General features: G+C 43.2%; 1 protein-coding gene across 1 annotated transcript; it reads left to right on the top strand.

Annotated features, from left to right (window-relative positions):
• The first annotated feature begins 694 nt into the window (after positions 1-694).
• Positions 695-10,538, top strand: CTXN3 (cortexin 3). The gene is made up of 2 exons (XM_036310933.1): positions 695-1,117; positions 9,302-10,538. The coding sequence occupies exon 2, from the start codon at positions 9,401-9,403 to the stop codon at positions 9,644-9,646; it is 246 nt and encodes an 81-aa protein (XP_036166826.1). The 5' UTR covers positions 695-1,117; positions 9,302-9,400; the 3' UTR covers positions 9,647-10,538.
• Positions 10,539-13,042: the final 2,504 nt, after the last annotated feature.

The following is a 13,042-nucleotide window of genomic DNA, read 5'->3' on the forward strand; positions in this document are numbered from 1 at the left end:
CCCATCAGTGGTGGGTGGTGTTGTCTCTAACTACACTTCCACCTCAACAAAGAAAGTGGTGAGTTGCCACAAAACAAGGATGTTCCAACTTAAGGATTATGCTGAATTCTTCCCAGAGGAGCACTTTTTATAAAAAGATAAATTTTATCCTAAAATATTTTCTAAATTTACTTAGGCACTCTACCCAAGGAAAATAGTTTAAGTATTGCACCATGTAACTACTATCTGCAGAATTGGAACAACTTTCTCTCAACCAAGGTCTATCTTTATTCATCAAGTGGTCTCAGATGGCCTGTGTGGGGTGGGGAACCTCCAAGGTCACAATTATGCAGGTTGAACCAAGGAGACACTGGACAGGCAACCTACAGCCTGGCAAATTTACAAACAGGTGGTGAAGATATGATTTTGTTCTTTTTTAATTGTTCTTGTTGCTTCCCATAATTGCTGCTTTTCTGAAAGGTCAGTTTCATTTTCTTTAGGAAAAGACTTTTTTTTCTTCAACTCCCAAATGCTAAGTTGATGCCCTTCCCTAGAAGTCTTCCCATTCATTAAGTTGGCCTGAAGGTCATAAGCCATAATCAATATGGAGGCTGGTGGCTGCAAGGTGCTCACTGACATCCCCAAAGAGGGGCAGTGTCCACAATCAATAGGGAAGAGCAGAACCCTGGTAGATTTATGGCTTTGATTTTGAAAAGGTATGGGAATGCCCTGTGATGCTCCCCCTCCGCCCTCGTACTCCTTTTGAATGTTAATGCTTTCTTGGGGATGATTTCAGACATACTGCTAGGATACTGCCTCTACTCACTGAAGCAGAATCCTCGGAGGAGTTGCTGAGGCAGAACTGAAATCATGGCTCGCCTCAGAGAAGCAGCCGTGTTGGCCGCTAATGATGCCTCACCCAGAAAGACGATGCTCCTTTAACTCGAGGCTTTTAATGGGAAGTTTCTAAGCCTGAAACAACAGCTTTAGATCTGGGGTGTGCCACCAGCTGCCTGCGGCTCCCACCGTCTCCTGCTTTAACACAGCCTGGTCGGGAGAATGGAAACTAAAGAAGCTTGTAACTACCTGTAACTGTTCCACCAGGAAATGGATCAAGTGTTTGTTCAGCCAGACTCAGGTACCTGACCGAAACTGTGTCTGTGACAGGCTAGTTATACGTTTCTCTCTAACTTTACAATTTGTGCATGAGCAATAATTGCATAGATGCCCTTTGGATCTCAGTTCTGAATTCAGAGCTCGCTGTCGGATAAAGTGTAATTAAACAGCTGCTAGGTGAAGTTAATGTGGGGGAGGCGGTGAAATGTCATGATGCCTTTCTTTTTAAAGCATGCTTAAGTTTATAATGCTACTGACACTGGATAAAGGAGCAGTAAAACAGACTTATTTCTCGGGTAAGCTGCAGTAAATTTTATTCTTGAAAGCTATTTGGCCATGACAGTATTTTTTTCCCCTTTTACCTCAAATATCCTGCCTTCCAAAATGCAATGGGGATGTTTTAATTTGTTTACAAAGGATCGCAACTCAACAACTCGTAACGACAGTGCTGACTGTCCCTGGTGTCCCCGGGTGATGAGCAGTGTGCAGCCTTAGCCCTTTGCGTATCAGCAGGCACTCCTTCTCACTAGGAAACGTAAGGAAAACGGGGCAGCATAGTAATGTTTGTTGCCTGAAGTTAAAAGTCCCAGCTTGCTAAGGGTGCCTTTTGCGACCCCCAGTTACTGACTGAGACTGGGTGGTATTTTCCTGATGTTCTCAGCTAGGCTGCAGCCTTGCCCTTCTGTCCCTTTAAGACTCTTCAAGCAGATGTTAGGAAGAAGAGGAAGCTAGGGAAGAAGTAAAGCTGAGGTTAGGGCTCAGGCTGAAGAGAAAAATCTCCTGCTGACTCAGAGCTGACAAGTCCGGGACCGGCAGGGTCCACTCCCGAACCCAAGCCGACCTGTCTGCAGGCTGACTTTGCAGAGACAGACGGCCCGGCTGGCCAGAGGGAACAGACCTCCCCATGCAGCAGTGGGGGCTGGCAACAGTTCCGAAACTGCCTGTTGACATTTGTAGCTGACCACATTCACATGTCTTTAAAATCAGCGTTTATGGGCTTCCTAGTAGCTTTGGTTCTATTATCTGAGTGTGTAAAATAATATTTACTCTTAGCCATCCTGTGGATTCGAAAGCACCAGGGCTATTGTATTGGAACAGGGGAGCTGTATTTGGAAAAAGAGGAATATGGAAGTTGCCATGTATTTATGAGTCGAAAAAGGGGGTGGTTAAAATGCACGAAGTACCTGGAAAGAGCCAGGAAATCTTTCCCGGAAGTTCTTGGCTGGTCACCAAGAGGGCCACACATTGCTTGAATTTATAGGAAACATTTTGCAGCTTTGAGTGTATCTCCTGGAATGCAAGTTACTGTTCACAGGGCTCACACACAGAATTTCTGCAAGAGTCATAGATATCTGCCAGATTCATTTGCTTATAAGTGATTTGGTTGCTTAGATGATGAGGTGGATTTTGTGGGGAAAGAGGTACAATAGCATTGACTAGGATGTTCACATGTCTTGTGGGAGGGTGGGGAGTGGAGGGGGTGGACTTCCTGAGGCGCCAGTTATGTAAACGGCCATGCAGCCGAGGCTTCTTTTAGCTCCGAAAGTAGAGAATAATTCTATTGAGCATCAGTCTCAGGGCATGTATTATTTTAATCACTGAAAGCCACGTTAACATTTCAACAGTGAGCTTCAGAACTGTGGCAGAATAATGCCGCACTTTGAGTAAGGCTGTCTGCCAGTTGTTGCAGATTCAGTCCTGCTCACCTAGTCAGTTCCCTTCCCGTGGCAGCCCAAGACTGGGCTCACTAGTCTGCTGGGTAAATATACATAGGGCACACAGGGTGTCTTTGCAGGACAAAGCATCCTGTCTGACACATGTGGAAGTAAACTGGACAAGCGTGCGAGTGTTCTTGCTCAATGGACGGACTGTTTTTACACCTACTTTTGAAAACGTGTCAAGTCACATAACTAGGTTTCTGGCCTAGAAGTTTTAAAAAAGCAGGAACAGCAATTATGTGGTTGAGGAGTACTTAAATACAGACAGCGTATCTTAACTGCACCCTGCATGCCAGTAGCGGGCGAGAGATGACGACTTTCTATTCGCTCCAACGTACCAGAGAGAAACTTGCGATGCAGCATCCTTAGGGGATGCTGCTCTCTTGGTAACGGATGTTTCTTTTTATTTGGGGCAATTTACTTAGAATCTCTCTTGCTTTGTGTGCTTACTTGCATAACAGAAGTCAGAAATAAATCTTGTTTTGCACAAAAATGGCCTAAAGAGAATACACTCATTCGTCTTTGCTGGTTTACTGACCACTTACTATGCCAGGCGGGTCTGCACATGCGCTGCATCTGCAGCCACTGTTATTGCAAACGACCGCAGGAGGGCGGGCACTCGGCCGATGACCACAAAAGTGAGACGGCGGAATGAAATGCCAGCGTGTTTGCCAAATGCACTTAACGATCCTACTACTGTCACTTCAAAAATGAAAAGAAACATGTCATTGCTTTAAGGATATATTTTCTTCAGATCAAATGTTTCCTTACTGTGACATTGTTTCATGAGATGCTGGTGAAATGAAATGGCCAAAGGAAGGTCCCAAGCTTGAGAAGGTACATGTTGACATTTATAGTTTCCATGCAAGACATTTGCACTCAGGATATTTTAAATGGCTGCCCTTCCAGACCAGAGAAGCAGATCAGGGTAGAAAGGTCTAACCGCTTTCATAGAGGGAACCTGCTTATCTCCACTTGATTTTTATATTCTGGATCCCACCAATCAGCATTGAGATCAAGGAAGATTTAAAGGGCTGAATAACTGCTTTTCAAATCACGAGATCTGTGGCTATTAAAGGGCCATTGTGACTCAGACTACCTGTGATTCTTGGAAACAACCTCTATTTCAAACACAGTGGTCTGACATCTTATTTTTACCCCCTGTCTGTGTCAGCCAGACCCTGAAGTTTGAATCCAGTTCCCCGGACTGTAAGGGGCTAGAGGTTTGAGTCAGTCTCTATTGAAAGAGGCAAAGATCCCAGAACAGCAAGAATTCCCCAAGGAGCCTGTTGTTGACGAAGGGGAAGGAGATGAAACCCATGGAGATGTCCTGTAAGAGGTGCTGCAGCAGAGACGCAGGTGAAGTGCTCCTGGAGGCAGAGCAAAAGCACCGTTCCCTTTGGTGAAGGGGCAGATGTAGGTCCCACTGGGGAGGTGGTGTTCGATGCGGCCCCTGGGGGAAAAGGAGAGGCCCACAGGTGGGAGTAGGGTGAGGAGAGCAGCACGACTGGAAGCTCATAGGTGGGAAGCTGGAGGTGCTCCAGCAGCAGCAGGTGCTGGGTGAAGCTGCAGAGCAGGCTTCGTGAGGCTTTCTCCCCAGGTGTCTGCAGATTCGATTACATGTCGGTTTGTTCTTATCAATACGATGGTCATTTCACTCAGAGCCAAATGTGATTTGATGTTGGCTCCTTTTTTTTTTTTTATTGTGAAAATATATTAATATCTTAGAACAATTCTATTGTCAGGATATGACCTGATTTGTGATCCGGAAAACAGCGGTATCAGGTCCAAAAGGGGGTTAATGGGAGGGCTAGGGTCTTAGCCATTGGAGGACAGAGGTTTTCTGACGGGAGGAGAGGTAAGATCTGAGCACAGAAAGATGAATCCTGATGTGGGATGGAGGAAGGATGGGAAGGAGAGAGAGCCTCTTTGCAAATTACCCTGAAGCGCGTGGCTAATAGTGAGAACGGCTGTGGCTAAGTGGACTGCTCACATGGGTCTTTGTAAGTAATTCAAGGTATTTTTACACTTTGTGAATATCAGGGTCCAGGGAGCCTGACTTGAGAAAAGAGATATATTATAGGATTTTTTTTTTTAATGGCATGTTTTAATTAAGGTTTCCTTGGTCCGGTATTAAAATTAGACTTTATTTTCCGAGCACACACAAATGGATTAGCAAAGGAAAGACACGGAGGTACTGCAGGAGGCGGAAGGCAGTCAGGATTGAAGTGCTGCTGCAAGTAACTGCTCCTTCTTATCCTGAAAATAACTGCCTTTGTTATTATTAATGCAGGAGGGTTGTGTCAGAATCTCCGGCAGTAATTTACTTGCCCAGATTTCACTATTTATCTAAAAAAAGATTTCATTATTCCGCTAAAAGCAATTGTGAACATTTCCTAAGAACCGTTTGTACCGAAAGGGACATTTTAGTCTAGGATGGACATTTTTTAAATGCACGTGTGTGTTTCTTTTAATATTTTTGTACTGTGGTTACATGTAGTTCTTTTTGTGCATCTTATTATATCTGATGATGTTTCCTTTAACTTAAAACATGCTGTTGAACTTTCCAAATTTATAAATTATTGATTAGCTGATTGTGGGATTTTAAAAGAAAAGCAGGCTCTTCCAAGGATCTCAATCAGAGCTGGGCAAAACTATGAAATAGCTGGCATTTCTTTCCAGATCTCTGTGTCCCCAAATCCCTTTAAACCATTTCCTATTTTCTCATCTGTGCCCATCATCTCCACTCCCCAGGGCTCTCCTGCTGGATCACCTGCTCCCCCTGGTCCTCTCCAGCAGCCTCACTCCCAGCCAGATCTCCCTTCAATCCCCTTTTATCAACCACGTTTCCCCATCCTTCAAGTAGGAACAGTTTTCATAGACAAATGCCTACGGTACTAATGTGTCACTTTCCTTGGACTATTACAATTTAATATCCTTTAGTGGTTTGACCAAATGAAGTAATTTTAATAGGGACTTGGGCACCACAGTTTTCTGGGAGGGAAGAGGCTTGCAATGTATAAAGAACTATAGAATCGTCAAAACACATAATCTGGCTGCGAAGAGGGTTAAGCATATCCTCGCATCAGCCTTTTCATCAGAATAGGTGGTAAAACTGCAAATTAAAACTGATTTTTAAATCATTCTAATCGGAATCAGATGATGAGGTTATTTGCTGGGGCTTCCTGGGATGGTTGTCCATCACTGAAGACCCCAAATGAATAGTGTATCAGCTCTAAAACCTGAGTTGTGGGGAAAGCCTAGGAAGTATGAGATGTTGCGATAGGAGAAAAGAATTTGACATTTGCCTTGTGCTCAGGACAACGCTGGGGAAAACTGCACCTGGGTGTCAACATGGCTCTTATCAGGCGGAGGTGCAGGGTGGGAAGCGAGGGCTGAACAAGGTATTGCTATCCTGGTCAGCCAGCCCATGGATAGGGAGTAATTATCACAGGCTCAAAAGGCCCTATACCCCATTCTTTACTTTGAATTCCACAAATCTAGGAATCTATATTGTACATTTATCCAGGGGTGGGGAACGTCCAGCCCGTAAGGCCCATGGAATCATTTGGTCTGGCCTTGCCAAGGCATTAGGGGTGAGTTAATGAAATGTTGACCAAATACAGCAGGTTAATTTTCAAGTTGATAATTTTGTATGACTTGTGAATGATGTTATAAATATCCAGACCGCCCTTGGCAGAAAAACGGTTCCCTACCCCTGATGTACAGTTAATGATCTTAACTTTTTCTATATTTCCTTTTTGGTTTATGCCATGTTTTCATAAGGGATTTTCTGAAAATGCAAACCTGTATTGGGAATAGACAAAGAAGGACTCTGCCCTCATTTGGGGAAATGGACCTAGACTGGGACCTAGTATGTGGGCAGGAGGGCAGGGGTGGAAGTGTGGGGACCCTCAGAAGGACAGGAAAAGGCAAGAGGGAACCTGGCAAGGACATCTACTCTTCTGCCACTACATGGCTTTCTTCTGACCCAGGCTTGGGAGACTTTTGCACTGGGGATGAGTAAGCCCAGCCTGGGCACTTTGGAGGGTCCAGGCGGCCCCAGTCAGAGCAGTAAGGGGAGCTGCATTGGAAACTCTGGCCACATGTCCTGCCCGCTTCCCACAGCCCCAGTTACCTAGCGGTTAGCACCCAAGCAAACCCAAACCAAGCCCAACCCATGAATGTCCTCTATAGTCCTAAGGAGCTTATCTTTTAAAAAATACAGTCAAATTTTATCCCAGTCTTACTTCAAAATAAAAATGAAGCATAAATGAATCCATTGCAACTATTTCAGTCTGAATTTTTTAAAAAATTCAGTCATGGAACTGCAAAATATTCTTTTCCTCCAAACTGGTAACTCCTTCCTCCCACTTACTGCTTGTCATTCCCTTTATAAGCTGGTTTTTAAAACTGTGATTTTATTAACTGTGAAGTGTCAACGTTCATGCAAACTGCTGTGATAACTACAGCCATACTTCAGTGTGATGATTATAAGTTAGCTGAAGAAATACAGCATTAATGCCTTAGGTCATAATTTCTAGTTTTATTTGGTTGCTTATTTTCATTGAGCATGATTTTTTGAATCCATGTTAATTTTCATACCTGACTACTCTTCTATGTAATTTTTCCAATAGACAGATTTATTAATAAATGCATCATATGATTTTTCTATATAGCAATGTGTAATATAGATGCTCTTCTTTACACAGTTTGAGTTAAATAGATTGAGTTCAATATCTGGAGCTTTTAGTGGTCTTTGTGTACACTTCAATTTGTCTTGAAAGACAAACAGTAATACCCATAATCCTTAATTTTTTCCCACCAGTAAAATGTCCTACTTTTTCTCTCCACCAGATTGCCTTAAACAGTAGGAAGCCACTGTAAGCTTTAACAAGAATGCAGTCAATCAACTCCTTTTTCCTAGCTCAGTTCTCTGAGTGCTTCCCAGGGTTGGGTATTGAACCTGGCCTGGGCTTTCTGCAGAGAAAAGCAGGAAGTCTGAGATGCCTCCTTTCTCTCTTGGCTCAGGCAAGAGAAAGTGAGGAAGCACCGCAGCTCTTAGTCATGTCCTAAGTGAAGCAACACTTCGTTGTTCTTCTCTGTGTACTTTTCAAAGGCATTCATCCTCATTATAGCAATAGGAGATACACAGGCACTTCTTCCATCTTTACAGTTTATTGACCTCTCCAAGGTCCCACACTTATCCTATATACTAAAAGCGTAATATGCTAATGATATGCTCAAACCACTCAACCGCTCACTATGATGTGCACTGACCACCAGGGGGCAGACACTCCGACAGGTAGGTTAGCTTGCTGCTGGGGTCCGGCCGATCAGGACTGAGCGAGATGGGCCAGACACGCCCTGGAGCCCTCCTGCAGTCCTTTCCTGGCTGGCCAGCCTCCTGTGTCCCTCCCTGGCCCTGATCATGCACCAATGGGATCATATACCCTCTTGCAATCCGGGACCCCTCAGGGGTTGTTGGAGAGCAGGTTTCGGCCCCATCCTGCAGGCCAGGCTGAGGGACCCCCCTGGTACATGAATTCGTGCACTGGGCCTCTAGTTTAGTAATAAAGTTGAGGCCAGAGGCTAGAGCCCAGGACCTGATGCTCCCTGAGAGAGTTTCTACATTGAGCCCCTTTCCTTTCCTTTCCTTTCCTTTCCTTTCCTTTCCTTTCCTTTCCTTTCCTTTCCTTTCCTTTCCTTTCCTTTCCTTTCCTTTCATTTTCCTTTCTTTTCCTTTCCTTTTCCTTTCTTTTCTTTTGTCAACCCTCATCTGAGGATATTTTTTACATTAATTTTTAGAGAGAGTAGAAGGAAGGAAGGGAGGAGAGAGAGAGAGAAACAACAACACACACATTGATATGAGAGAGACATTAATTGTTTATCTCCCACACATACCTCAACTGGAGCCAGGGATCAAACTTGCAACCAAGCTGCATCCCCTTGACTGGGAATCAAACCTGCGACCCTTTGGTGCATAGGCCAATGCTCTAACTGCTGAGCCACACTGGCCAGGGCAAACCCCTTTTCTAGGCTCAGTTTCCTTGCACTGAGGCTATAGAGGTCTCTGCTTTCATGGTGCTTATAGTAGGGTGGCTAATGCATGGTGTTCAATCAATGGTATCATTATAGGGAGGATGTAAGAATAATATTATTGGAGAGAATCTAGATGAGACTTGGCATGGAGGCTGGGTTTGGATGTCAAGTTGGCAAGCACACCTTGAGGTCCACATTTCTCCTTTTCTGTGCTCTGGTTACCTTCCCTGCCCATCCCTCCTGGCCCCAGGTGGCTCCTCTGGGGACAACGTGGTAATTTCATTCAAGAGTAAAATATTCCTCTGTATAATTATAGAGAATTAGGGATCTCCAGTGAAAACATTTAGAGATTCCTTCTTCTCTCTGAAGAACATGATTGTGAGTCTAGAAATAAAGTTGCTCTTTGTTAGCTATTTCCTTTCCCCCCTCTTTCTTTCTTCCTGCAGAGAACTCAGCCTCTCCAAGGTGCAAGCACCATGATCTCAGCAGACTGACAATGGAAGGAGAGGACACTGGGCGATCCTGCGCTCTGGCTTCCCTGGACGATGGATGGAGGACAGCCCGTCCCTTCGCCCCCAGTGCCCTTCGGGAACTCGTTGTCAGATTCTAGCATGTCTCTGGAGCAAAAAACCACGTTTGCTTTTGTGATTTTGCTGTTTATTTTCTTGGGCGTCCTCATCGTCAGGTGCTTCCGGATTCTTCTGGACCCATATCGGAGCATGCCAACCTCGACCTGGGCTGATGGACTTGAAGGCCTGGAGAAAGGGCAGTTTGACCATGCCCTAGCTTAGCGGGGCGGGAGCAGGACCCCCTACTGAGGAGGGGAACTGCTTCATGTCTTGGCAAGGAACTCTCTGTCGTCAATGCTCTCAACAAATAATCAAGTTTTAGTGACATCTGGTCCTAAGACCACAACCCATTACTCAGTAAGCATGCTGTTGGGTTAAGACATTTGAGCATATTGGAAATGGAGACTTAAGTCTTAAGTTACTCACCCAAAATAGAAAGGTTTCCATTTCTGTGTTTACTCAATGAATGGATGTTGTCAAAGGTGGGATGGTGAAACCGAGAGCATCGATGCTGACATAAACTTTGCCATAAAATGAAGCACTATCCAACCTGATCAGAGAATAAAGACTAGAAAGGGTCGGACCCTGAATCTGGTGACAGGGCCAAGAAGAGATTTCCTTGCTTTAATCGTGTCCCTCACGTTATTTTATTTCATGGGAATCTGGGTCCCAGGCAGAGAGTGAGGAAGATTATGCTGAGTGGACCAAAAGCAGGTACTTGTTTTTTCCTAAAGCAAGGAGTATGGGGAGGCTATGGGAGGGCTGAGAAGACAGGGTTTCATCCTGGGAAACTAGAGTGAGGATGATATTTTATTTTTAAAATAAAACTGAGTTCAAAGGCTTATAGAGGTTTAAAACTATTTACCAGGCCAGGTACATTCTATGTATTCATATTAATAACATGTATAGAGGTAGCTATACATAACCTGAATTTACTTTCTTTACACAAACAACTGAAATAATAGGTTAGAAGTGCAGCTTGAAGTTGTGTTTGTGTGTGTGTGTGCTTTTTTTAAATAAAAAGTTAAGTGTTTAGAGGAGGAGACTTTGACAGTCTCAAGAGAACTGTGTGTTTATGACTGAATATAGAAACCAAATAAAACTTTTCAAGGCACAGAAGTGTCTCCTCTTTTATTTCTCCGAGACTACGTGCCTGGAGGCCATGTGGTATATCCAACGCTGAGTGTTTGAGTGTTCTGAGGGCGAGAGAAAGAGCAAAGACCATGAAAGGTCATCTGATTCATCCCTCTGCCCTTTAAGGAAAGGCTCCTACAAATGATCTTGTACCTATAAAACCTATTTAAGCACTATTTAATTCCACCAAAAAGAGAGATGTAAAAACCTCTTATTCTGACTTCCCTTGGTGAGAAAACCCCCTCAGGCTGTATTTATAGTCTATGTCTTTTAATTTTCTCCTCAGCTAGCCATCATTTTTTAAATAAAAAAATTTAAAAAGATAATTATGCCTAAAAAGGCAGTTCTTAGTAAAACTGCTTTCTTGTTTCCTTTCTTTCAAAACATTCTCTGGGGATCCTGCTGCCTAGATTTCTCCCTCCCCATGTCCCCTTGATTTTCTTCCTTTACTTAAATAAAATAGCTTTATTGAAATATAATTTGCATATCATACATTTACCTTTTTAAAGTCTACAATTCAGGCCCTGGCCAGTGTGGCTCAGTTGGGTGGAGCATCATCCCATGTACCAGAAGGTCATGGGTTCATACCTAGTCAGGGCACATACCTAGGTTGCAGGTTGGATCCCTAGTCTAGGCACATATGGGAGATAACCGATGTCTCTCTCTCTCTCTCTCTCTCTCTCTCTCTCTCTCTCTCTCTCTCTCCCCCTCCCCCCTTTCTAAAAATCAATTTTTAAAAATTTACAGTATACAATTCAGGACTTTTAGTATATTCTAGAATTGTGCAATTATCACCACTAATTCCAGAATTCTATATCTACTAGCAGTCACATCCCCTTTCCCCTCAGCCTGTGGCAATCTCTAATCCACTTTCTGTCTCCATGGATTTGCCAATTCTGAATATTTCATACAAATGAAGTTGTAGAATATGTGGCCTTTTATGTCTGGTTTCTTTCACTAGCATGTTTTCAAGGTAAGTTCATTTATGTTGTAGCATGCTCAGTATTTCATTCCTCTGTATGGCCAAATAATATTCCATTGTTTGGCTATACCACATTTTGTTTACTCATTGGCTATCCTGTTTATTTATTGGCTAGTGTAAAGAATGCTGCTATGAACATTTGTGCACAAGTTTCTGTATGGATATGTATTTTCAATTCTCGTGTCTATTCCTAGGAGTGGATTTGCTGGGTGATGTGCTAACTCTATGTTTAACTTTTTGAAGAACCTGAGACTATTTCTCACAGTGGCTGCATCATTTCACATTCCCATCAGGAATGTAGGAGAGTTTTGATTCTTTTCTTATCTCTCTCCAACTACTCAAATTTCTTCTTTTGCTGTAGAATTTATAATTGAACACATTACTTCAAGAATGAGTCCAAAGAAAAAGAGCGAACCACCTTGTGGGTTTCTATGTGCTAAAAGCTTAGTGATGCCTTCCAAGATCCTTTGCTTCTAGATCTAACGCAAAACCCTGATGCTGATGTGTGGTCATCCTGTGGTTTATTAAGCCACCTGAGTATTTTTGGTGTCTTAATACATAGTTCCTTAACCCACTAATTATAACGTTTTCTTTTTTTTTCTTCAAATGTGCCATGCCATGTATGTCCTTATTAAATTTTTTCTTATTTAATAAGGGTCTAATCAAACCCATTCACGTATTTACTGAGCACCTGCTTTGAGCCTGGCATTTCTAGCACTGGAGAGAGAGAGAAAGCAGAGGGTTAGTTCTTGGTCTCGAGTACCTCTCTACCTTGTTGAAGAGCTAAAACATGAAAGAAGGTATGTGCCTGAATCACTGTTCAAATGATTAAGATGGACCTATGGTTGTCATATCATTAGAATCATCTGGGAATTATATCTATCTCCACAAACTAATTTTTGTTATACAAGTTGTACATTGTCATGGTAAAAAAATGTAGGAATCATATGGAAAAATATCAAGTAAATGGCAACAGTCAACATTCTGCCTCCTTAGGTCACTCCTCAGTTTCTCCTGGGGAGCTTGGTGAAAATGTAGATTACTACAGCCTCCCATCCCTAGGGGTTGATTCTAGTAGAATTGGGTCAGTGAACAAATGCTTTAGGAGCTAGAATAGGGGAGAGATGGATGTAGGCTAAGATAGGCAAGGAAATGATGCGGGAGACTATGGCTCGGCTATGATAGTATATATTTAAGTGTTTGGTATAAAGCTTTATGCCAATGTAAGTTGTCATTATTATGAAAGAAATTATATCTTGACCTCAGAGATGGAGGTGTTTTAGATATGTGCAAAGGAAGAGAGGAGGTAAAACCAAATAAGGAAAAGGAGGTGTAGGTATGGGGCTTACAGCCTAGCTAGAGAACACGGTCGGAGGCGTAGCTGGAGCTCACGTGGGGAGGATAAAGTGGAGCTGAACATCAGAGGGTCCTAAAAGGCAAAATAAAGTGTAGGAGTCACTGTAGATTCATGAGAAAGAACATGACGCGAAGCGTGGTTGTCA

Source organism: Myotis myotis, unplaced genomic scaffold (genome assembly GCF_014108235.1).
Source record: "Myotis myotis isolate mMyoMyo1 unplaced genomic scaffold, mMyoMyo1.p scaffold_m19_p_5, whole genome shotgun sequence".
NCBI lineage: Eukaryota > Metazoa > Chordata > Mammalia > Chiroptera > Vespertilionidae > Myotis > Myotis myotis.